The 25174-nt window shown below is 42.8% G+C and overlaps 4 protein-coding genes across 6 annotated transcripts; 3 read left to right on the forward strand and 1 right to left on the reverse strand.

Annotated features, from left to right (window-relative positions):
- Nucleotides 1-250: 250 nt before the first annotated feature.
- LOC119719608 lies at nt 251-1468 on the forward strand. Its single transcript, XM_038189089.1, has 2 exons — nt 251-331; nt 748-1468. The coding sequence occupies exons 1-2, from the start codon at nt 305-307 to the stop codon at nt 1210-1212; spliced, it is 492 nt and encodes a 163-aa protein (XP_038045017.1). The 5' UTR covers nt 251-304; the 3' UTR covers nt 1213-1468.
- LOC119719725 lies at nt 1028-6660 on the forward strand. The gene is made up of 3 exons (XM_038189223.1): nt 1028-1146; nt 2803-4586; nt 4804-6660. Exons 2-3 carry the CDS (start codon nt 3947-3949, stop codon nt 6531-6533), a joined length of 2370 nt encoding a protein of 789 aa, XP_038045151.1. The 5' UTR covers nt 1028-1146; nt 2803-3946; the 3' UTR covers nt 6534-6660.
- A 3681-nt stretch (nt 6661-10341) lies between these two features.
- LOC119719332 (tetratricopeptide repeat protein 19, mitochondrial-like) lies at nt 10342-15823 on the reverse strand. 2 transcript variants are annotated; one of them, XM_038188745.1, is made up of 8 exons: nt 15737-15823; nt 14286-14889; nt 14067-14155; nt 12968-13078; nt 12512-12669; nt 11940-12177; nt 11155-11317; nt 10342-10926 (listed from the first exon to the last, which is right to left on the reverse strand). In XM_038188745.1, the coding sequence occupies exons 1-8, from the start codon at nt 15752-15754 to the stop codon at nt 10751-10753; spliced, it is 1557 nt and encodes a 518-aa protein (XP_038044673.1). In that variant the 5' UTR covers nt 15755-15823; the 3' UTR covers nt 10342-10750. The 2 variants fall into 2 exon arrangements, with proteins under 2 accessions (XP_038044673.1, XP_038044674.1); XM_038188746.1 differs by lacking the exon at nt 15737-15823 and having other exon boundaries at nt 14286-14899.
- On the forward strand, nt 11290-24109 carry LOC119719330. Of its 2 annotated transcripts, none has more exons than XM_038188744.1 (11): nt 11290-11353; nt 17305-17341; nt 18110-18194; nt 18381-18506; nt 18735-20452; nt 20562-20657; nt 21231-21378; nt 21708-21851; nt 22027-22323; nt 22793-22955; nt 23305-24109. In XM_038188744.1, exons 2-11 carry the CDS (start codon nt 17313-17315, stop codon nt 23937-23939), a joined length of 3441 nt encoding a protein of 1146 aa, XP_038044672.1. In that variant the 5' UTR covers nt 11290-11353; nt 17305-17312; the 3' UTR covers nt 23940-24109. The 2 variants fall into 2 exon arrangements, with proteins under 2 accessions (XP_038044672.1, XP_038044671.1); XM_038188743.1 differs by lacking the exon at nt 11290-11353 and adding an exon at nt 15773-15997.
- Nucleotides 24110-25174: the final 1065 nt, after the last annotated feature.

Below are 25174 nucleotides of genomic sequence, written 5' to 3' on the forward strand. Positions count from 1 at the left end.
CGAGCCCTGCTCCTCCCTAGGCGAGATCCTGCAGGTCCACAGGTACAAAGGTACATTTTGAATAACAATAGCGCAATGTGTGTGCTGGATAGCACTGTTGCCTTTTGAATTTGGTCGGGTGTGACCGTTTGCTTTTTAAAGTAACTGAATATGCAGTGCGGCTATTGTCATAACGGCGAGACCGGAATGCTTGTTGAGGCTATATGGCGTCACGGGCCAGCGCGCTCAAATTCAAACGGCGTTTCAGTTGTCGTGTTGCGCTGGTGTTGGTAGCGCTCGTACAGGCCTTCGACCACGGTCAGCTATGGAGGAGGTATACGACGCAATTGAGGTTAGTTACACTCAGGATGAAACTAAATAAATAAGAAAATGACAAGCATAGCAAACAACCTCGTTGAGAAACAATGAGACAAAGCAGGAACAGTAGAGAAGACAAGGGTTCGTTTCCAGGAACGTCACCAGGCAATCAAGGGGGTTCAAATGACACAAATACAGAGAGGTTGCAATTAACAGACGCGCTAGTTAATAAGGCTCAGCACACTTAGCAGGCTTAGACCTAAATCGAATGTCACTGCGGCTCCTAAACTGGGCGTCGAGAGGGAATAGATATGTATTGGTATGGACGGGTGTAATTGGTGGGAACCGTTAATAAATCACAATATAAATTACAGTAAATTCATATGGCTGTTCTACCATTGCGTGTGTTGAGACATTAATCTAGATTTGATAAAATGTTCCTCGTTTCAGGAGAACGCTGGGGCCTACGGAGACGCTGCAGGGCCGGTCGGGGCATTGTTCAAAGGCCTTTGCTCCGCATTCAAGATTTCGGAGAAGTGTTTCCTGGCTTTAGTAGAGGACGGATGGGATGAGGTGCAGCAGTTAGCAGACCTGACAGGGGCCTGGAAGGCGCATGTCCTTGCCTTGGCGCCAAATGGGGGCCAGAAAAGAAATCTCGAAAAACTGATCGAGCGGGTGGAGGCCGGCCCTCTGGAGGGGCAGGTGCCTAAGAGAAAGCGCCGGCACGATGAGACGGACCCGCCTTCCCAAGTGGCTGCAACCCAACAGGAGCCAGACAAGGATCAAGGTGCAGGCCCCAGCGGATCAGCGGCAGCAGGTCAGACCGCTACGGAATCGACTACCTCCCAGGTACATACACTATTACCATGTATAATAATCATAAGGAAGGGTAAAAGTCCCGTTTTCAGACAATAATTTATGCAGGGGAAAAGCCCCATTTTCAGGCGATGGTAAATAAGGTGTGAAGGGAAAAGGCCCCGTTGTCAGACAACAATAATCTTTGGAAAGGGAAAAGCCCCGTTTGCATTGCAGGCGATGAGGTATGAAGGGAAAAAGCCCCGTGTTCAGGCGATGAGGTATGAAGGGGAAAAGCCCCGTTTTCAGGCTATATGTATGAAGGGGAAAAGCCCCGTTTTCAGGCTATATGTATGAAGGGGAAAAGCCCCGTTTCAGGCTATATGTATGAAGGGGAAAAGCCCCGTTTCAGGCTATATGTATGAAGGGGAAAAGCCCCGTTTCGGGTTATTTATGAAGGGGAAAAGCCCCGTTTTCAGGCTATGTGTGTGAAGGAAGAAAAAAAAAAAAAAAACCGTTTTCAGGCTATATGTATGCAGGGGAAAAGCCCCGTTTTCAGGCTATATTTATGAAGGGAAAAGCCCCGTTTTCAAGCTATATGTATGAAGGGGAAAAGCCCCGTTTTCAGGCTATGAAAAGCCCCGTTGTCCGGCTATATTTATGTAGGGGAAAAGCCCCGTTTTCAAGCTATATTGACGAAGGGGAAAAGCCCCGTTTTCAAGCTATATTTATGAAGGGGAAAAGCCCCGTTTTCGAGCTCTATTTATGAAGGGGAACTTGAGCCCGTTTTCGAACTAAATTTATGAAGGGGAAAAGCCCCGTTTTCAGTCCAAATCTATGAAGGGGAAAAGCCCCGTTTTCAAGCTATATTTATGAAGGGGAAAAGCCCCGTTTTCAGGCTATATGTATGAAGGGGAAAAGCCCCGTTTTCAGGCTATTTGTATGAATGGGAAAAGCCCCGTTTTCAGGCTATAAAGGGAAAGGCCCCATTTTCAGGCGCTGGTGTATGAAGGGGAAAAGCCCCGTTTTCAGGCCCTGATGTTTGAAGGGGAAAAGCCCCGTCTTGAGGTGATAATCTATGAAGGAAAACAAATCAAGAACAAAACCGTTTTCAGGCATAGAAAGGGGAAACCCGTTTAGGGTAAACCAAAGAGAAATACTTGGTTTCTTAATGATTTATTGGGGGAAGATCGTTTCAAGAGATTAGGTTTGGTGAGCAGATACTTTTGTTTAGTAGTAATGTATGTTGGGGAGGAACTCCGTCGTTCTTTGTATAGACCAATAAAAGGGTGAGGCAACCATTCATAATTCAACCTTTTCAATTTTAATGGCGGGCGTTGGAGATCCCCTTGACCGCCGCAATATCTCAAAGTATCTTTTATGGGTACAAATTATCGAACATAAGAAATACATATACATAATAATAAATCGGTATGGGAACACCTGTAGGGATGGTTTGAAAGTAGCTAGATGAAGGCAGGCGAAGAAATTGCCTATTGGTTGTAAGATAAAGGTCCAGGAAAGTGTGTTAATCGCACACACACACACAAATAAAAAATCTAGATTTATACCGATTAGTAATTGCATTACAGAGATGGTTCGTAATGGGGTGAACCCTGACGAAGTCGGTAATAGATGATACCCCCCCCCCCCTAATAAAAAGAAGGAAAAAAGGGGGAAATATTTTGGGTTGGTTCTTTTAAACTGCAGGCCAGGTCGGCTTTGGAGGTACACAAACCCCGCCGCATGGAGCTATTGAGGGCTTGCACAGAGACGGGCTATGACAGAAATGTGGCGTACGTTATGTCCCTTCTGCGCAAGTACGTAGACGAGTTCATTCCCCTGTCAACAGAGGACTGGAAAGAGAAACAACTATATGTAAACCTCCTGTCCGAGTGTACAAAGCATGTAGAGGCAAAGATGGAGGGAGTGGCAATGTACATCTATAAATCCATAACAGGGGAAGACTCTGACAAGCGTCTACGTTTTGCTAGAAAGCACTTGGGGTTGACTTCCCCGCCCGTTGATATCAGAGCGCGAATGTCCAACCAAGGGGGGCAAAATAGGGGCAGACAAGGGGCACAATACAGAACAGGTTACCAGCAGTTCCGTCAGTCCTTTGGTCCTCGAGGGGCCTTTGCGGCATCTAGGTTGCGAGATACATGTTATCGGTGTCAAAAGAAAGGGCATTTTGCCAGAGATTGTAAGGAGATCATATAGTGTCTATTGTATAAGGAGCACAGCACACAAGGGCTAAACAAGACGAAGGGGCAGGAAAGAATAAGAAAGAAAACAAAATGAAAAGTTGTTGTCAATGAATCCCTTGATCTTTGAGTGACAGAATAGGGATATAAATACCATGTGGTCAAGCGAGGTCGGGGCCGCTTAGATGAAAAGTGAGATTATAACTGAGGAAAATCGATCCTTGATATTATGTTGAGTGGAGTGTTTGAGACTGAATAAAACAGCATAGAAATCTCTTGCATCGGGTTTTCTTGTCAGTATGTCATTTCTTTCCCCTTTCTCCCCATTCAACCCAAACCCTTTGCAGGAATACAAGCGATATCTGGAAATCCTCAGAACTCATAACTGGGAACTTTCCACGGGCCATGATTTTGACCCCGTTGCGGCGCAGGTCCTAGTGCGGAGGCGTGGAATATATTCATGGGTAGACATATCGGGGAGAAAAGCAGACGCCCAAAGTGGGTCTGCCCCGAAGCCGGCGGATGTTTTGGCCGGTATTTGTCCACCGGATTTCAGGGCCCTTCGCTTTCGCGACCCTAATTTCTTTGTTTCTGGTAGTTTACACGACCATCTGGAAATTTGGGATCAGGTTTTGGCGGAATGCCCGGGAATGGGTGATCAGGTCAGGGTGTGGTTGCACGGGGGAGTGGATTTATTTGAATTTTTCCAGCCGTATCAAGGTAAATACCGAGGCAGGGACTTTAATTCAGAAACGCCTCCTCACATGTATTTTCCTAACGCACCTATCTGCAAGCAGTTTGTACCTTCCATCAATGACACAATCACAAAACGGTTAATAGAGGGTTCAGTGGAGTTATTGGGGGCCGTGCATGAGGTATCACCACCAAAATGTGTAAATGCCCTATCGATTGAGCCAAGTAAACCCAGACTGGTCCTGTCTATGAAAGGCCCAAATCTATGGTGTAAGGACACACCCTTTAAGTTGGTACCATTGGGAGATATTGTCAAGCCAGTACATAAGGGAGGTTTCTTTTCAGGAACTGACGATGCCCAAGGGTACAAACAGCTTCTTCTTACAGGGAGGTCTAAGACATTTTGCGGGTTCGAATGGGCGGGGTTTTATTTTGAAGATACGACCCTGCCGTTCGGCTTCAAAAATAGTGCCTATATTTACTCAACTGTCGGCTTCTGTCTTTCGACATGGCTAAAAAACAGAGGCATTCACACAGAAGTTTGGATTGACGACCGCTTCATAGGGGAAGCGGGCGGAGATGGAAAGGTGGACGGCTAAGTACAAACATTTCGTACCTCATTTACAGGACCCATCGGATGCTAGTGGCGATGAGGCTTACAAGAGGGCGTCACGGGCGTTATACGTAGTGTGCTACATGCAGTCAAAGTTGGGTTACTTTGTCAACTTGAAGAAGAGTCAGCTCCAACCAGTTTCAAGTATGGTCCATTTGGGGTTGGGGTTATGCTCGACTTCTTTGTCATTCTGGATACCAGATAAAAAGAAGGAAACCTTCGCCGGAGTGAGGGAAGATATTTTGTCTGAAGACAGGGTGTGTTTGAAGACCATGCAGAGGTTCATTGGAAAATGCCAGAGTTTTGTATTAGTGTTTCCTGCAGCCCGTCTGTTTGTAAGGGAATGCTGCAGTTTCACGTCCCAGATGGATGACGTCACGCCCGTTCAGCTGACGCAGTCGGTACGAGAGGAGGTCCTATTTTGGAGGTTCATTGATTCAGTTTCGCAACCAATACCTTGGAGACAAGAACGTCATTTAAGATTACTACTAAGTTCAGACGCATCCGGCTATAGATGGGGTGGAGTGCTGGCACAAGGGAACAAAGGCATCACCTTTGGAGATTACTGGCCCCCGGAAGTTCAGAGGTCAACGGACATCTGTTATAAGGAAGCTCTGGCCCTTTACTTTGTCCTTATCTCAGTGATGAACCAGCTATGGGACAAAAGGGTGGATGTTCAGGTGGACTCGGAGGGATTATACCATGCATGGTCAGGTCTGAGGGCGAGGTCGACTGCTCTAGCGGGAGTTTTGAGACTCATATTAGCGTTTACTTTGGAAGCGAATTTTGATCTGCGGCTTCAGTGGGTACCATCCGGCAGTAATCGGGCTGATGTTCCCTCAAGGACGCTGTCCAGGGCTGATTCAAAGCTTTCCTCGTCTCTGTGGTGGCTTCTTCAAGAGGAGTTTGGAGGAAACACCGGATTCACCTTGGACCTGATGGCTCTGCAGTCGAACGTACCGCAGGGAAAAAATGGGCTTCCGATTAAGTTTTTTTCCAGAGACCTGGTCCCTGGCACCTCAGGGGTAAATGTCTTTGCTCAGCCGTGTCCTAGGGGAGAAGTATTGTATGCGTTTCCCCCTTTCGTCCTAATTTCATCTGTCATCCGGCTGTTGCGGGAGTGGGGGGACGTGGTTGCTACACTGGTCGTCCCAAAGCACCCTCACCCTAGGCCCTGGTGGCCGCATCTAAACTCCTTCGCTCAGAAGTCTATGCGTCTAAGTGAAGCAGGTCAGACAGGAGTACTCGAGGTGCCTTCTCGTAGCGGTTATGTGCCTAACGGCAAGGGGCTTCCATTTGAGCTTTGGGCTTTCAGGTGTTATTTTCCGCCAGGACCCGATATCCTGCGAGAATCTCGTACCCTCACCGAACAGAAGTCAGTCCTGATTGTCTCTGATTCTATGTTCAAAGGTATAGTCAAGTTCGCGTGGCCCTCCTTCCTCAAGGTCAATGTGAATGTAAATGGTGGAGCAAAGATGGCAACCCTGCTTAGGATCCTGGCAGCAGCATGTCGGTCACAAAAACTTGACTTGGCAGTTTTGCATGGTGGTATCAACGACATCAGTAACAAGGGGAAAGGCGCAGCGGGAGTAGGGGAGCTATTACGAGTTTTCAAGGTAGCGTCGAGGCGTTTGCGTGTGCAATGTCCGGACGTCCAGTTTGTGCTGTCAGCAGTTTGTCAGACGCGGAGCGTTGACATCAATCATCGTGTAGCGTCAGTAAATTCCGCACTGAGAGAGCTTTGTGAGAGGCCTGGCTGGCACTTTTTGTCGAACGATCACATTTATCAGCGCGATCTCAAAGACCAGGTCCACTTGACAGTGTGGGGCAGCCTCAAGCTACATCGGCGGCTGCAGATGTTCCTGAGATCCATTTGTGGCGGGCGCACAGGAGTAGCCATACATCCCGAGGCAGATCGACCTTCCTCTTAGGCACACTAGCTTTAAATTAATGAGCATGGTGAGTAAAGGAAATCCTTTCTTTTCTGCACAGCTCACAACAGTGAAGACCAGACTAGACGAGCTGGATAGGAAATTAGATGATCGCCCTTATTGCAAGCAGAAGAGCAGTTTAGTGATCAGTTTGGGCGTATTTCTACTGCAGAACCATAACAGCGGCTACTGCACGGAGGGCAGCAGATTGGACGACGTTTTCCCTGAGGACATTGTCAAATTTTTAATAGACCGGGACTCCAGAGGGAAGACTCAAGTTCACATTCTCGGGTGTCGTAATCTGGGTAAACAAGGGTTTCATGGATGCGGGTGTCAGCGGCGGTTAGCAGCCGGAACAGTTGACTCATACATAGGACAGTTGAGAGCCCATTTCAATACAGTAGGTAGCAGGCACCCTTGGAACCCTCGTACCAAGGACGGGAACCCATGCATATCGGATCGGGTAAGGAGATATTTGAAGGCGATTCGATTGGAACAGGCAGAAGCACACATTACTCCAAAGCAAGCGGTTCCAATTTTCTCTGACAAACTGCGCTGGCTCGTTGGTGAGATTCGGGGGCGTGTCCAGGGTTTGGTGGAGGCGGCAGAGCCAAGCTTCATCAAACATTACCTTCTCTACAGAGACCTCGCATTTTTTCTCTGCCTATGGTGGGCGGGAGATCGCGCGGCGGACTTAGGCCGCACAAAGACCTGTGAAGCGACAAGAATTGATGGCAAAGACTTGCTTTTTAATCACACCATCGGCAGGACAGTGAGGGAAGGAGATTCTTCTCTCGTCGTCATTCCAAAGTTAGACAGCGAGGAGATAGACCCGGTTGGGGCTGTGGACAAGATGGTGGATTTAGCTCGCAGTCACGGATATGACTTGATGGGAGGTTATCTTTTCCGTCCGGCTACGCCAGATCGCAGGTCCTTGGCAAACAAGCCATTCACGGGGAATAATCCCAACAATCGTCTGAAGCTGTATTTTTCAGCTTCATCGGATCAGAGTGACTTCGACCTCAGGACACATGGAGGTAGGGCTGGAGTTGCCGTTACTCTGAGGTTCTTGGGAGCGACAGAGCAACAAATCATGGATCACTGCGGATGGGCGACACGGCAGACGTTTAAACACTACACCGAGGTTGAGCGTGTCACGAGGCGTTGCGGCACAGTTCAGATGCTCCGACAGGCAGTAGATAAGGACAGTGGCGGTCAGGCATCTAAAGCAGACCTCGCGGGGCAATTCTACCGGCTGCTAGACTCGGGATTCAAAGCGGAATCGGCATTTCAGGATTTGGGTGCTCATTTGTAAGACAGACAAAACAAACACGTCAATCGCATGTCAATCTGTATATACACAGTAACCCTAAACGCCAAGGTAATAAAATGAATAACATACTGGATAAGTTTTCAAAGTTTCGATTATTTTAGAAGTGGGGTGAGATACGGGAGGAGTTGGGGTAAGGTATTCTAGGGGGAAGCGCGGTGCCTGTCGGGGGTTTGGAGCGAAGAATCGTTTCCACCCATATCTCATAAATGTAGAAGCCGGAGCCCGAGAAGAACATGGTGATGCAAATAGTTTACTATTTGCATCGCTGTGATCGTTGAGGGCGACAGATGTACATCAGTCGCGATTCTGGCGGATCTGAGGATGAGGTAGGAGTGGGAGCCGCGGTTACGCACGACGTTGTTGTAAGTATGGGAGTTCTTCCTTTTGCCCCGCCCACCCACCCCTTTCAGGTAGGATAGCGACAGCTGGCTCGGGTTTCTACTCTCGAATCGTTTCCACCCATATCTCATAAATGTAGAAGCCGGAGCCCGAGAAGAACATGGTGATGCAAATAGTTTACTAAGGGCATCCCTTTTTATTTCTTTGGCTTTCATTTCCGACCGACCCTATTTTGGGATCCCAACCAAAGGCAAAAAAACCCACCTTTTTTTTATTACTGCCGACTATCTAGAACCCAATTCTACGGAAACGTATTACCGCCACACATTTATTTATTTTTTTCACGTACGTACGTGATAAGTTTCACGTACGTACATGATAAGTTAGGTCAGGCAGCCATCTTAGGTCAGGCAGCCTCCGTGGCTAAAAATAAACATGACGACATTGATGGCCCTTTATCAAAGCTCGGCTTCGTTTCCGATTTCGCTTTATCACGTTTAGCTTTTTAATGTTTTGTGATCAAATTTTTAAGTAAATCACTTGCTTCGTAATATCATACAGTAATGCTAATACAGTTTGATGTTTTTGTAAGATAACATTGACTAATGTTGATCTGGAATCTTCAAAATTAGGCACCCAAATAGCACTGTTAGCAGGCGGAGCCGAATGAAGACAGAGTTTTGGAAAATCTCAGTAATGGTCGTCAAATTCAAAATTGTACATGACACAGCAAAAAGTTCGCCCATACGATCCGATTATATTTGATGCACAAAATCGTCGTTGAATTTCAAGATTTCTAAATGAAAATAGCAGTGAATATTAATTATCAACTCTTTTAAAAAAAATTAATAAGCAATTAGCAGTTAATTAAACCTATATTATATTCGGAAATACTCGGGCGCTATCCGATGGTCGACGAAACGAATTCGGCAAAGTTCGGAAATTTTCGGGAAAAAGGAGGAATTCCTCCCGTTTTAGTCACAAGATTCATCGGGAATAGTCAGAATGTTTTGGTCTGGGAACCAGATGAGCGTTTAGTTTCAGTTAGTCGCGGCATGTCAACGATGTGACCAGAAGTGCGTAAGTCATACGAGCAAACTAACACGTGTAAATGTACTTCCATATGTGAAACTTATCGCGTACGTATGTGAAAACTTATCGCGTACGTACGTGAAAACTTATCGCGTACGTACGTGAAACTATCACGTACGTACGTGAAACTATCACGTACGTACGTGAAACTTATCACGTACGTACGTGTAACTTATCATGTACGTACGTGAAACAGATAACTTATCATGTACGTACGTGAAACTTATCACGTACGTACGTGAAAAAAATAAATAAATGTGTGGCGGTAATACGTTTCCGTACAATTCAGACAAAAAATTAACAAATGAAAAAAAAAAATCAAAAAAATCAGGGAATCGGGTTCTATGTTATGCGCCTATCAATTGTTTCCCCACCCCTCCCCCCGGGCTGCCCCACCCAAGACGTGGGGATTGTCACTTTTGAAATGACAAAATCCCCACCCCTTTGGGCAAAATTTAAGTGACAATCCTCGACCATGCCCCCACATACATACGTGGGGCGTACCAGTGATTGCCTTTCCATGCAGTATGCCAATGTAAACAATGTAATTTGAGTGACCAAAATCCCCACCCTGTGGCATGAAAAACGTGACCAAATCCCGACATCGGACCTGGGGCAGCGCGGGGGGGGGGGGGACATTTGATAGGCGCACTATTTGCAAAGCTATTGAAACTGAATACCACATTATTGTTTTTTTTTTACCAAGTACGGGGTAAGGTAACCAGTGGAATCCCAGAAGTTAGAGAGGACATTCCTCCCCTCAAATTATTCGTCTATATACCCGACAGGTGTAGCGTGAATATCCGACTCCATGAAATGTGGACTCATTGGTAGTACTGCGCACGCGTGAGTACGATACTATGCTATTTTTAGGATCGTTTCGGGAGAGTGACCTGTCACGTGCGAGGGATCAACCAATAATAGGGAAATAGGGGTCCGATTTTCATAGGAGTCGGATTTTCATGTGACACCGGTCATGGCTGCCTCTACATTTAAAACGTTGGTGAGCAGCTTGGTGCAGAAATAATGCAAGTCAACTACATGTGCGTCTTGCCAATTATGGTTTTATTATTTAATTCAGTGTATCAACTCATGATGAACTCTTGATAAACAAAACTAGAGACAATATGCATTTGACATTTAATTTAGGAACTAGCGCAACTGCAATTTTGTTTTGATTTTCTTCAGGTGTTTAATTTATGACCGACCGACCCTACTTCAGTGGCAAAAAATATGAGAATCATAGAAATAAAAGGCAAGCCCTTAAACAAAACGAAACGAACATCCCCCTCCAAAAAACCCCGAAGGTTTTGCCTGCTTCTAAGAAATGTCTGAATATTTGAGGAGTCGTCAAATCCACCAGTACATGTACCACACAACTCAGGCAACAAAGTTAACGTTGTTAAATGTAGGGTATCAACATAATTATAATCATAACAATTTTACAATTAATCTAAGACTTTTGCCCTAATTCTCTCTTCTTGTTTCCTTCCTTCTGCTTCTTCAGGAAGACGTTGGTATCCAGCTGAGCCATGCTGTTCTTGATCTCCAAGATGGCTGCTGCATCTCCTTGCCTCTCAGCTACAGACAGAGCTCTCTTGTAGTGACTCCTCGCCTCCTCAAATTTCTCTAGAAAGTCAGAGAAAAGACACTGTTTGAAATGACTGATGTTCAGAGGATATTGATTATATATTCAATTTGAAATATAAAACTAAAATGACAGAAATGCTGAGTGAAAGAAGTTCATTCTTTCAAAAAATTGAATAAGACAAACCAATGTTCTTTTGGAAGATATGAAGTTGCATGCTGGGAGGGGGACTTGAAATCGTGCTTGAACTAAGATGAAGCATTTTGTACCTGCATGCATATTCACTGATGCCAAGTTGCAAAGCACTGTGGGTAGGTCATGTGGTGACCTCTCCTCTGCAAGGTCAGAGGCCCTCTCTATGAGTTCAATGGCTTCAGCAAAGTCACCTCCAAGGTCATGGACGGTGCCGAGGTCATTCAATAAGATAACCGTCTGCAGTGGGAAAATGTGAAAAGTTGAACATTTCAGGTTAGTTTTCTTGAAACTAATGGTGTTTGTGTTCTTGAGTAAGACACTGTACAGTAATCTGGTCATTATGGGCCAAGTTCGCGCAAGGACTATAGTTGACCAATGGTTAACTAACGTTGCCCGAACTCTGTCTAGTCGACGGTGACTGACTACGCTAGTCGACTATTTGGAACCAGCCTACTGGGGTTGGTTGCTTCGCTGGTAACCAATAGCCGCGCGCATTCATAACACTAGCAGAGAGCCAGGATCCAGAAGTTTTGCGATGACATTTTGACCAGCGTTTGACTAGAGACGTTCGCACGTTGCTACCAGTGCGCAGGCGTAAGGTACATCACAAATCAACCACTAGTCGACTAATGGTCCTTGCCCGAACTGGGCCTTAGTTTCCCTCTCTCTCTACCAAGGATCAAATGGGTACCTATGAAGGTGGCTCATCACTGCAACAAATTTCTAGAACACGTAGGAGTAAGGACAAACAGGATTCGTGGTTTTATCTCATAAATAAAAAGATGTATACAATTCTAGTCAAGAAGAAATAGTTGATAGTAAAATTACTGGTTATTATATTTGAAATAAGGCATTTTACCTGAGGATGTGGTATTCCATCAATCTTTAATTCCTCTTCACAGATGTGAAGGGCACGTTTGTACATCTCTTTTGCCTCCTGTAGTCTGCCATGAGCAGCTAGAAACCTGGCGTGGCAGTCCAGGCACATTCCAAGGAGGGACTGGAGGTTGCGTGTTGTTTCCTTGTCGTTTGGCTGAGCAAGCTTCTTCTCTGTGGTGGAGATGCACCACTTGAAGCCTTGCTCTGCATCATCGTACCTGAGGAGGAGCAGATCAGATGCAAGGACTTTGGAATAACTGATAACAGAGAATTGGCGTTTAATACTTTTTTGTGAGGTTCAATTGGATTTGTTTTTCCCTGAGTGTAAACTCTTCACTTTACACTTTGTTCTCGAATAGATGCCTAAAAATTAAAACGTTGACAGAATTATGCAGAGTGACAAGTCCATGTACATGTAGCCTCTGAGCACACAAATCTAATTAAGATTAGCAGAGAACGTTTGCTTAGCTCAAGACAGTTAATTCTCATTGAACATTTGCTCAGAAAGAAACTTTGCTAAGCATGTTTTTTTTCTGATGAGCAACTTCTTACCTTCTCATTCTGTCAAACATTCTTGCCAGCTTTAGGGAGATCTCAATCACAGCGCTGTCGTCCTGCGCTGTTCCTGAGGAGATCATCAATTTCAGTGTCTCCTTGAAGAGACCCTCAGCCTTGGTTAGGTTGCCGTGCCTCATTGATAAATTAGCCATCTTGAAAGAAACATATTACCAATAAGAAAAATCAGAGGGCATAATATTTAGGTTCTGGCAGGACTTTTCTCAAAGGTAAAATAACAGTGGTACAGAAACAAACGAGTAGGGACAAACAAGCACGCAAGGGTGGGAGGAAAAACACTGCTGCAGCTGTTTTTGGAATAGATGTCTTCTTTTGTCTGTTTCTAATATGGTTGATGTTTGTTCATCACATGTGAATAAAGGAAATACATTTTCTCAAAGGACTCGGCTGGTCAAACAACTGAAGAAAATTCCTACGAAAAGTGGCTTCTACCTGATCAAAGATATAAGTGACTGCATTAGTGTTCTTATCATCCTGTGCCATCTTGAGAGCTTTGTGGAGAAGAGCTTCTGCCTTGGCTAAGTTTCCTTCTCTGTCTTCTGCCTAATAAAGAAGCAAAGAAAACAAAGTTATGTTTTTGCCAATGAGAAAGATCATGTACAGATCAAACTGTCGGGCCCTCTGTTACTGTTATGATTTCTTCAACTGAGTTGTTAAAAATAAACAAACTAAATAGGCCTAAACCACCTAAATAAACCAAACAAGCCTTAAATGAAGACAACAAATGGTAAAATAATTTGTAAACATGGCAAATTAATTTACAACAATAAAACAAAGAATCAAGTACCAAATACACATAAATACTACACTTGCAAAATGGTAACCATAGGCCTTACCCAGACTGGGACCGTGAGTGCATAAAAATGTGCAAAATTACTACTGACGTTTTTTTACTCACCATTTGGCTAATTAATGCCCACACAACACATACATCAAAATGCTATAGTTGCAAGCATGACACCTGCAAAATTTGAGACCTTAAATCCAATTTTAAGGCAAGGTTTTGGCAGTTCAAAAACCACCCACGTCATTCTCCATGCTCTGGAAATATGTGTGTGATTCCCAATGTATTGTGGGTAGGTGTAGGAAGAACCTTGCAGCTTACTTGTTTTTTAATCAATGGCCAAATGAACATAGCGCCCTCTGCTAAAAAATGAAACATTTTGCATTCACTCAGATCAACAAGAGGGCGCTGTTTTATCTACACGATGAAAATGTTATAGCTGAGGAGTCTTTTTGCACAATGCATTGCAGTACACATCAACGTGATGTCTCACGTATGGATTTCGATAACTCTCTGCAAAATTAGAATTAAAAGCTGAATTTTTGGTGATGCAATGCTCACAACAGCAACTTTGCTAGGCAGAAGTTTCGGGGATTATTGAAGAAACTGTAGTGAGTAAGAAGCTTGCAAATTTGATTCACACTGGTTTTATCATGCAGCACAAAGTTTTGCACGATGTGGATACCTTAAGTTTTGGGACTCTCATACACAGTATTGAGAGTCCCAAATTTTCGGACTAGGCCTTACCCAAGATTTTGCAATAAGAAGTTCTATCGTATCTTTCTGCTCCTTCTTGAAGAGTGCCAGTGCTACAACCACTGAGCAACACAGAATACCTAAAAAAAAAAAAAAAAAAAAAAAAAAAACTCAGACTGACATTGTATTTTTCAAAAACTTTTCTCAAACTATCTTCTTTTTTTTCATTACCGAAATGATTTTGTTTTGATAATATGAATATTTCCATACTTGCAAATCCATAGTAATATGCTGGTTCATACATCGGCTTTCTTTTTTCCCGTACAATGGGCGGCTCCTCCACAAACTGGCCAGGCCCTTGATTACTGTCGTGATAACCTTTGAATGTCCTCCTCTTGCCATCAGCACCAAATTCACTTTCAGCACGGCGACGGTAAAAATCTGGGTTCTGTGCCTGCTCTTCTTGTGACTCAACTGTCGTTTTTAAGTCTGATGACAAGTCGTACAGAGAGTCATGACTGACGTTGATATCTCCTTTCAGTTTTTGTCCAAGTTGTTCCTTAGGGCCTGCTATCCCTGTTCCACTGTTATCGCTACGGAGAATCTCTGAGTCTGACGATGTGACACTTTTCTGACTTGAGGAAGTTGTGCGCCGCGCCGCTTTACTGAACCCGACGTTATCGGTCGTACTATCGGTGCATAAAGTTTTTACCAATACCAAAGAATGGTTTCGCAGGCAAATATTTCCACATCTGGTAGATTCCAATTGTTTCGGACGTATCGATGGTACTTTGAATGCATTCCTATGTACCAACAACGAGCTATGTAGTGACCTTTTGAGCAGAAATATTCGAGATAAATTTTGGTAAACTCCCTTCATACTGCGCAATAGTCGTAGCCTTGTTGCCATTTTGTGATTGGTCAATTAACGACGTTGAAGTACATGTACGCAAGTACGTACGGTACCATGTTCACGTATGGGCGCCGCATATGTACATGTTCATCGTACAAGGCCAGATTCTGCAGGTTTTTTGTGACACATTTCGTTCACATAATGATACAGAAAGGGGGAAAAGAAAAATCATTTCACAAAACCCTACTGTGTATACATCTCGATATTTGAATGAACATTGCAAGCTATCTGCAATGATTCGTTGGACATTAATTTTGTGCATAAACTTTGGGAATGGAAATTATGGAATACTTCTCTCTTTAAAAAGAAACTTATATTATTCATCTATATTCATGCTTTCTTTAAAAAATGATGTTATGAATGTAAATTTATTAATTTTATGTACATATTAATTATTATGCGTATTAAATTGATCCCTGCTTTTCTCTTCAATAATTGTTTTAATTTAAAAAAATACCTCCCTAATATCTAAAAAGGACTGATAATGCGACCGGAAGAATTACTTAACACTCCAATTCCGTATTCACTTTCCTCCATGCTTTCATGCATTTATGGGAGGGGGGGGGGTGTCTAAACGATCTCACGATGTAATCATAGATCATTTGGAAAATTACAAATTTATTTTCTTTACATGATGTTCATTTATGAAAACAGAGCGGACGGATCCCAGGTGCGTATACGGTAAGCAGCACTACCGTGCGACCCCGCTTGCAGCTACTTGCACTGGAGGTACGAAGACACCATCAAATGAACGTCGTTCATTGTCCAATCACAAAATGGCAACAAGGCTACGACTATTGCGCAGTCCCTTCATGGACGCCGCCATCTTGCTTTTAAAAATGATTCATCTCTTGAGGGCGCACTTTCACGGTCTTGTTACCTGACCTAAGCTTATATATTTGATAACAAAAAGAGACCAGTGAAATAAAAACCAGACTCATGTTGACGACAGTAAACAAAATTGAGCGGCTGGATGAATTTTGATGTTGATCAATTCTCGGCAAAAAATATTTGTTTAAAGAAACTGAGATGACGCATTTATCATCGTTACAAGTACTGAGTGCAATATGTAAGTTATTAATTTGTATGAAAATCGATGATCGCTTGCTTGAAATTAATATTACGATTTATGATTTTTTATTACCTGATCTGTGATCATCATGCTGATTGTCACTCAAGTCAATCATCATTTTTTTCGTAGCTCTAGCTATTCCTCCAACACCAGCTGACATGCTCATCAGGAATTCACATGCATGTATATGTGAATTCCTGATGAGCATGTCACCGTCAGCTGGTGTTACTCAAGCTGTTGTACTTTCGTATCTGCCGTTTTTTTTTAGTCCGTAGTCGATTTCTAAAACAAGGTAGCTGGAGTTACCCAGCCCTGAGTTTTATCATTGGGTTGTCTATTAGGGCTGGAGCGCATTTTTCTCAAAACTTGTAGTATTTGCAAAAAAATTTGGAAAATGTTCAATTTTGTCCCCGTTACACACTAATTGCAACTGCAACTCACCCCAAACTTGCATGGAATAACCATTACACAGGTCCTTGAAGTAAAAAACGATCCACGATGAAGATTCAGCCTACAATTGCAGTGAAAACAGGAGGAATAACCGCTAACTTGGCCAGGACGGCTATTGGTTTGTGCACAAAAAAAATTGTGTACAATGAATGGCGGTCGATTAACAGGCACAGAGAGCGATCGCTGTCAACTACTCGGTTTTGCCAGCTGCGCTGGCTGTTGGCGCATGACGTCCGCGGAAGCGTAACACCCGATGACTGTTTCATGCACTATTGGTTGCGGTTCCAGTACCAAAGCTGTGATGCGAGTGGTAAACCTTATACTAGTGCATGAAACAGTCATCGGGTGTTACGCTTCCGCGTGACGTCATGCGCCAACAGCCAGCGCAGCCGGCAAAAACGAGTAGTTGACAGCGATCGCTCTCTGTGCCTGTTAATCGACCGCCATTCATTGTACACATTTTTTTTGTGCACAAACCAATAGCGGTCCTAGCCAATCCAGCAAGGTTGTCAAGTTAGCGGTTATTCCTCCTGTTTTCACTGCAATTGTAGGCTGAATCTTCATCGTGGATCGTTTTTTACTTCAAGGACCTGTGTAATGGTTATTCCAGGCAAGTTTGGGGTGAATTGCAGTTGCAATTAGTGTGTAACGGGGACAAAATTGAACATTTTCCAAATTTTTTTTTGCAAATACTACAAGTTTTGAGAAAAATGCGCTCCAGCCCTAATAGACAACCCAATGATAAAACTCAGGGCTGGGTAACTCCAGCTAAAAACAAGGTAGGCCTATTTGTTTTTTCATATATTTTCTGGTTCTTTAAGAAAAGGAATATGAGTATTTCTTTTTAATTTCAGGTTCATCCATGAGATCATTTCTAGGACCAGATCAGAGGTAAATTAACTATAAATGAGGAACTTACCTTGTTTATTGTTCATTGTTGAATTGTTTCTATTATTTTAACTTTTTTTAAAGGGAATATACAACATTTGCAAACATCGAAAAATAAAACTACCAAGTTTTTACGAAATACTTTAATAGGATGTTGGTAAATGACAGTCTAAAGCATCCTGTAAAATTATGGCACCTGGTGTGAAGTCATTTTCAAGAAAATGGTATTTTTGTAAAAATTTCCAGCGGTGGTCGGCCGACCACCGTTGGAAAAACCTAACTATTTTTCAACTACTGCTCCAAATTTACCATTAATTCAGCCCAAATTTTGTTTGCTATTGGTTACATGTTCATGAACAGGTGCAGGCTAACTAGACTGGTACCCTTACCTTACAATTTTCCGGCATCTGTAAATTGATCCATTCTATATTTAGTGGAGTCAGGGAACCAGACTACTTGAACAGTTTTGTTTTTCTTGGTTTTTCCAGCATTTTCGAACACAAAACTTCAAACGCTGTCAGTGTAACAATATATGATCTATTATACTAACCCCTCAATTAGTTCATTTCTAAAATGACGGACAGCAAAAGCCAATGATGTATATTCCCTTTAAAAGGTCTAGATGCTAATCATTTATAATATTTTTTTTTAAATAAACAGTTATTTTCTTTTCTCATCATAACTAAAATTGTGTAGACTATTTACTGTTCTTAATACCTCACTTTAAGTTTGACTGGTGCTTACTAAAGGATTGTTTTGTATATTTTGCAGGATGAAATTCGTCCTTGAAGATGAAGATGGAGATAGTTGTCTCATTTCCAGCTGCTCTGAGCTTCTCTGTAGCCTTGATGTTGAGGTATGGACAGGTGGTTTGTGAAGCCATTTCTGAAACATTGGCTTTGCCTCAGCTTCAAGCTGCACCTTCACCATTTATGAAGCTGCAGCTTGAAGCCTCAAGCTTTCAGTAGTGGCCAATGAAAATGGAAAACTGCCTTCTGCAACAATTTTGAATTTCATTTAATTGTTTTTATTTATCCTACAGCATCCTGTCGGCCGCATAGCTGTTGAGGCTTCAGTGGCTCATCAGAAGTCACACGGCACAGGGACTACAACCATGATGACAATGGCAGGCCTGTGGGCAAATGAGATACAATCACTCATAACTCAGGTAAACAAAGCAGACAAAAGTTATATTCCCACAGGCAGTGTTTTTTTTTTCCTAAAAGATTTGCCAGATGAACAAAAAAATGCTTTGCTCGTCAAAAGAAAAAGCCAGACAGGCACATATACAAGTGCATTTGTAGATCCTCTCAGTTCCAGTATTCTAATTTATCTTCTTTTTGTATAACACTTATATTTTGAAGTGTATTTATGTTGTATTTTGTGACTCTTTTAGGGTATTCCTATACCAGCAATCATCAAGTATGGAGATGAATGTCTGGAGCAGTGCCTATCATCCTTGGAGTCCATTGCAGTGCCATGCACCAAACTCATTGAATTCAGTGACTTGGAGATATTCGCAGATGCCAAACTTCAAGCCAATACTTCCTCCAAATGGTCTAATAACTGTGAAGATAACTCAAGCACAAGGGAACAACTCAGGACCTATGATCAGTTTGTGGAAGTTCAGTTTAGCAGCCAAAGCGATGATCAGTCTATTTCAAGGCCTACAATGTTTGAGTCAAGAGCAAACCTCCCTGAAATCGACCTGTTCAGAGATTCAGCTCCTGAGATGCAAGATGATGATGATGATGATGTTTCTTGGTTCTTTGAAGGAACGTCCCAGACTGACGACTATTCTTTGGAACAGCATCAATCAGACTGTGCAGCTGTATTCAGAGCATTGGAAGGAGAAAAGTGTACCAAGGATGGAAAGGAGGCAACTGAATCTCTGACAGAACATGCCATCAGAAGAACTTCTGGGAATGACAGTGATGATGAATTTGATTCTTGTTTTCCTCTGCAGGTGCAAGATGCCATATTTAAACCTACCAAAAGTGTGTATGGAAAATCTGCTCAGGATGACTCAGATGACGAGTTTGACTCTTGTTTTCCCCTGGAGGAAAAGGATACCATTCCTAATAATGTGGGAAACTCTATCCGAAAGCCCACTCAGGATTACTCTGATGATGAATTTGACTCATGTTTTCCTGTAGAAGTACCAACTACCAGCCAGAAGATTAAGACAGAAGAGTCAACAAATGGCATCAAGTCTGAGGGAGATGATACTGATAATCAGCAAACCAATGAACTTGATGTTAATTCTGCAACAAATCCTTTGGAAGCACAGCACACTGCAGAGAAGCTGGAGCGTTACCAAATGGCAAGTTTGGACGCAGCCAGGCGCAATATGGATTGTGCTACTCGGGATAATTCAACCAGAACAAAATGTCAAAGTGCAATCTTAGAATCAATTCAAACAGTATTGAAGACAAAACAGGAAAAGGTGCTTTCAAAACAACTTGGCACTGTACAAAATAACAGCAGGCACTTCAGAAGTTTTGAAACTGTGATGGGCCAGCTTATAAACGAGGACCAAAGTTCAACAAGTGGTTGCCATAGAAATGAAGCAGTATCAGAATTTCTCAAATCCGAAGAAGGCAGTGGGTTTACTTGTCCAACAGTGGCTTCACAAATACCTTCCAAATGTGACACAAATGTTCATAAAAGAAGCTCGTTGCCTAACCCAAGTCCACAATATGGAAAATCAAAAACTACAGTAACTAAGCCCCAACAGGAGCGTGTGTCTGGAATGCAAGAAGTGATTGAAGATCTTGTAAAGGCAAGAACCAACCAGACTGTTGCGAGGCGATTAGTCAGTTTACAAAACAGCAGCAGGCACTTCAGAACAATGGAATCTGCTGCGATACAGAGTGTATCCGAGGAGGTACATATGACCTCAGGTCAGGGGTTAAACCCTGAGGTCACTTTGGCAACATCAGAGGTTTCAGATAAGCATAAGAGAATCTCCTCATCCAGAGATGACTGCCAAGAATCAAGGCGTGGTGGCAGCCATGTTGAGCTTTTCTCCGAGACCTACATGAATACTGCAACAAATTGGAGAGATTTGAAGGATACTGATGAGCAACAAATATGCGATATTGAACAACTTGGGTAAATATAAATATAAGATTCAAGATCATGACAAAGCAGATACTGGAGTTGAACAATTTGAACATATTTTTGATGAGCATGTCAATGTTTTGTTAATGTTTCTCTACAGATTTGGATTGAGTCATGGGTCAGATCTTGAAATGGGACTAATCATTGAGGCATTCAAGATACAGATTGACAAACAAGGATTTAACGACATGATAAGGTATGTATGTATATTAACCAATGTTGGCCATTTCTTTCTGAGGAGGATGTGTTGCATTGAAAAGTAGTGCGGAATGCTCAAGAAGTGTCGTAAGCCTTACCCTTTCTTCAGCGTTGTAGTCAAGCCCATCACAAGTCAATCACAAGTCATCAAGTCCAAAGCCAAGTCATCACATGCTCTTCAAATTAATTATGTAGTTGCTCATTGCTGTCACTTGTGATGGTACTTGTGAATGGACATGGGATGAGTAAGATTTGAGGCGTTGCATGGTGGAGAAACTAACTAAAGAAAGGTTTGCGGAAACACCATGTGCAAATAATTTCTCAACTAAGAGAATGGTTCTAAAAAGAACCAGAGGGATAAACTCGACGTTCCGGTCAGTATGCTCTGACACTCTCCTGAAGACGGTCAGAGCATAGTGACTGGAACGTCGAGTTTATACCTCTGGTTCTTTTCAGAACCATTCTCTTAGTTGAGAAATTATTTGCACATGGTGTTTCCGCAAACCTTTCTTTACTTGGACTAGTGATGGATTCGACTACAACACTTCTTTTCTTTATTTTACATCTACAGGGTACCAGACCTGAATTGCCTCAATGTGTGCACTATCGCAGGGCCACAAGCCTCAGATTCACATCTCCAAGCTGGTCTGTTGCTGTCAGTTGATCCTTGGCACAGAACTGTCATTGCAGAATCTGAAGGAAAATGTCTGGCGGCGTTGGTATGTTCAGTTGCAGTCAGTTCTAATGTATTTTGTAAGTACCGGTGCACAGTGCATCATCATTCCAGTCACAGGTAAATCACAAGTCAGTTCACAAGTAACAGATGATGAACAATTACAAAGGAATGCCTTGTCACAGTTCATTTGAATAGTCTACGAGTTGACTAAACTGCAGGACTTCTGATTGACTTGCAGTCAACAACATGTACCTCGACTACGACACTGACTTTGACTGCCATAAGTTTTGATAAATTGATGGTTGAATTGAGAAGATTGACTGCGGATGCATTGTTGTTGTTATCAAATGTTCCTTTCTGACCATCCCATAGCTTGTTAATGGAGACGCTACGCCAACCTTCAAACATGCTGGATACAAGAATAAAGTCAAAAGGACAACGGTCAACACATGGACAGGAATCCCTTCAACTGAGGAGAAATCTTGGCTCAGACAGATAGTGATCTTACTGCAAGAGGTATGAACTCCATGTTTGATACTTTGGATAAAAAAGTAAGAGGTCACATAGACAAGTGCTTATAAGTCTAGATTTGATTCAACCCATTGTCATAGTTTTCAACCCTGTGGACATAACACAAGTATATTACTGTCTTGCAATATTACTGTCTAAATAATAATTTTATTCCCCACAGCTTGATGTTAAACTGCTCATTCTGAAGGGTCACGCAGATGAGCACCTCGTCCATCATTGTATCTCCAAGAAGATCCTTCTCCTTCAAGATGTTCCTTATAAGTCCCTCTTGGCTCTGGGGGAAGCTTGCAGCGCTCCCATACTCACCTACCTCACTGATGCCACGGTGGATGACACTGCTTGTGGTATCAATGTTGCATGCTGGGAGTCTGGATGGGCTGAGAGGACTAGGGTAAAGGGGGAGGGGCTCAAGAGGAAGTTGTTTGCGAGGGTTTGTGTGGATGGGAAGGTGTTGCAGGTAGGTTGGATTGAAAAGAAATACATGTTGAAGATGTAATCTTGCTTACTTCTTCTCCATTGTCACATTTTATCCATTTTCAAATTCAAGTTCACTGAAATCATCTCTTGAATTATCTCCATGTTATCAATTTTATAACCACAACCTTATCGTCACTATATCACTGCATCATCATCATTACTATCTTCATTGTCATTTTGGTCATATTCCATTGTTTTTATCACACCAGACCTCAACAAATATAAGGCAGCATCCTGATATTGTCTAGGTCTTTCACAATTATAAATATGTGGGAACGTGCTAGCAATATAGGCAGGAGTAACTGCAGAAGCTTATCTCAGACATGGCCTTATATGACCCATACGCCACCTTCTTCATCATACCCACCCCAACCCTATCTCCACCCATTGACCCGTGCCTGTCATGATACAAAATTAACTTTCAGATCCTCATGATTAATTCTTAACAGACTGCAGTGCTGTGCCACCCCGTATCTAGCCTACTGCCAGCATCACAGGCCAGATTCTGGGCCAGTGCTCACAGTCTCCAAGGCGTTGTAGCAGACGGCTGTTTCCTGCCTGGAGCTGGCTTGCCTGAACAGACGGCCATCAAACAACTCCTGAGATTAAATGGTAATTCATAATTATGATTCTAAGATCTAACAAGTGTGTGTCAGAATAGGGCTCGCTCAAAGACGGCCATTTCTGTTGGAGGACTGCAACTGCGTATTTTACGCAATGAAGCACGCATTGCGCAGTGTTGAAAATGTTCCAAACATGCGCGCTTGTTGCTCGAAATGTGTTTGAAATACGACGCAGCTGATGCACGTTGTGCAAGTTGACGCCCAAACTGCAGATGCACGTGGATGGTCTGTAGGAAATGACGTCATTTGAATGAGACCTTTTGAAACAAATTATTAAAATTTCTAAAAGGCCGATCTACATAAAAAAGGACAACAATTTTGTTTTCGGTTTCTTTCAGAATTGACTCACACTGCTGGGTACCATGACAACCTGACTTTCTTCAAGAGCAGCATTGTGTCGTCTTTTGTGGAAGGATTCATTCACTACCTGATACAAGTCTTGAAGAATATGGGAAAGTTGGATGATAAATCTCTAGCCAAAGCTAGTATTATGAGCGGACTACAGAAGGACAAGTTAGAACCGGTCCTTTCCAGTTCAATCCAACCTGAACCTATTAATGGAATCGATTTGCCAGATCACACACTAAACCCAACAGGCCGTAACTGGCCAGAACCGGATAAATCCAGTAAAAGCCAGTTTAATGCTCTAGCTAGTGAACCTGGTGGTAACCTTGCGTGCAGTAGCGGATGCAATACACAAGCAAAGTGTCTATCTGAAACACATTCATCAAAAAGAACTGATACGGCCAATCAAAATAAAGACAGTCTTACCAGCTCTGGAGACAAGACCTCAATTGGTTGCGATGGCAACGGTGTGGTTTACGACAGCTACACAGCAAAGAAAACTGCATGGGAGAATGCATGGACATTGCTGAAAACAGTTCTGCGGATTGATGCCAATATTGTGACGGGGGTTCAGGAGCAAGACAAGTCTGGTTCATCCTCCCATTCTGGAAAATTAGTGATTTTGTGAATGATGTTGAGGTAGTTCTGGGGTGAATGTAAAAGGGAGGGAACGAAGAAACTTTGAAAGATTTTTCCATGAGATGAGCTTGTAAAGTGAGACCTTAAAAATTTGCTTACATGTGCGATGTATTTTCTATCATAAAATGAAAATAAACGCCATTGTTAATTTGAAACGTATGTCAAATGTGCCTGTCTTTTGCTATCAGATCTGGACTAGAGGGAAGGAAAAAAGAAGTGTTAAGGCCAAAAAAAGAAAGTCTCCGGTTTCTGGTATGCACTCGCGTCGCCGTAGCCATGCGCGTCGGCAAAATGAAAAAGTTTCAATGAAAGATGATGTCTCAAAACTGCCAAAGTCACTGGTTTGACTGGAATCCTGCTGCTGCACAATTTTAACGTGTTTTTAGATGGGGTTACGACTCGAGACTAAGCTTTATGTGGCCTCTCTGGACTCCCATATATTTGCACTAAGCTTAGTCGGGCACCATTTGCAGTCATCAGCCGACATTTGAAGAAAAAAAAAACGGTAAAAAAAAAAAAAGCCGCATCACCGCACCAATTTTTGGGCAAGCTCCATACCAGAAACCGGAGACTTTTTTTTGGGCCTAATTTTGGATCCTGCTCCCCCCCCCCTGTAACCACCCCTCCGCCCTCCCCCCCCCCCCCCCCCCCCTCCCATCTTCAGGCCTATATGTTCATTCTATCAATTTAGGGTCCAAAGTTTAATTTGTAATTTGCCAATCAAGTGTCGTTAAGAATGACTCCAAACATTTCTTTATTTTTTGTTGGGGAGGTACATGTATAAGTGCACAAATGCAGTGTGATATTCATTACCACTCTTGGAGATGTATAACTTTTGTCCAATCAAGGGAGAGCAAATCAAGGTAGGCATAATTGACATTTTGAAATAATAGGCTATACATGTATTAAGGAGAGCTTCAGAATATAAAGTCATACATATGTCAATGTAAAAGGACATGATAAAAAAGTGGACCACAAATTTATAGAATTATCCAGACTGAAATTTAGCTACATGTTATCTCTACATTTTATAATTTGAGTGTCCAAAATGAATTCCGGCTGATTATCAGTTTGCATAATTAGCCTAGTATTTCAAAATGTCAATTATGACTACCTTGATTCGCTCTCCTTTGATTGGACAAAAGTTTATACAAATTTCCATATGTTGCCTCACCTGCGGACTGTCAAGCTTACGACTGTTATATGCAAATCGTTTTATACACA

The sequence above is a fragment of the Patiria miniata genome, unplaced genomic scaffold (assembly GCF_015706575.1).
Source record: "Patiria miniata isolate m_02_andy unplaced genomic scaffold, ASM1570657v1 HiC_scaffold_8, whole genome shotgun sequence".
Taxonomy (NCBI): Eukaryota; Metazoa; Echinodermata; class Asteroidea; order Valvatida; family Asterinidae; genus Patiria; species Patiria miniata.

Excerpts from the sequence above, each read along its gene's own strand:
- LOC119719608 (XM_038189089.1), top strand. The coding sequence starts at position 305 with ATGGAGGAGGTATACGACGCAATTGAG. Across the intron at positions 332-747 it reads AGGTATACGACGCAATTGAG|GAGAACGCTGGGGCCTACGG; the intron begins GTTAGTTACACT and ends TCCTCGTTTCAG.
- LOC119719725 (XM_038189223.1), top strand. The coding sequence starts at position 3,947 with ATGGGTGATCAGGTCAGGGTGTGGTTGCACGGGGGAGTGGATTTATTT. Across the intron at positions 4,587-4,803 it reads AGATGGAAAGGTGGACGGCT|ATAAAAAGAAGGAAACCTTC; the intron begins AAGTACAAACAT and ends TCTGGATACCAG.
- LOC119719332 (XM_038188745.1), bottom strand. Across the intron at positions 12,670-12,967 it reads TCACTTATATCTTTGATCAG|ATGGCTAATTTATCAATGAG; the intron begins GTAGAAGCCACT and ends GTTTCTTTCAAG. Across the intron at positions 12,178-12,511 it reads ATGTTTGACAGAATGAGAAG|GTACGATGATGCAGAGCAAG; the intron begins GTAAGAAGTTGC and ends GCTCCTCCTCAG.
- LOC119719330 (XM_038188743.1), top strand. The coding sequence starts at position 15,958 with ATGACGCATTTATCATCGTTACAAGTACTGAGTGCAATAT. Across the intron at positions 17,342-18,109 it reads TTTCTAGGACCAGATCAGAG|GATGAAATTCGTCCTTGAAG; the intron begins GTAAATTAACTA and ends TATATTTTGCAG. Across the intron at positions 18,507-18,734 it reads TACAATCACTCATAACTCAG|GGTATTCCTATACCAGCAAT; the intron begins GTAAACAAAGCA and ends TGACTCTTTTAG.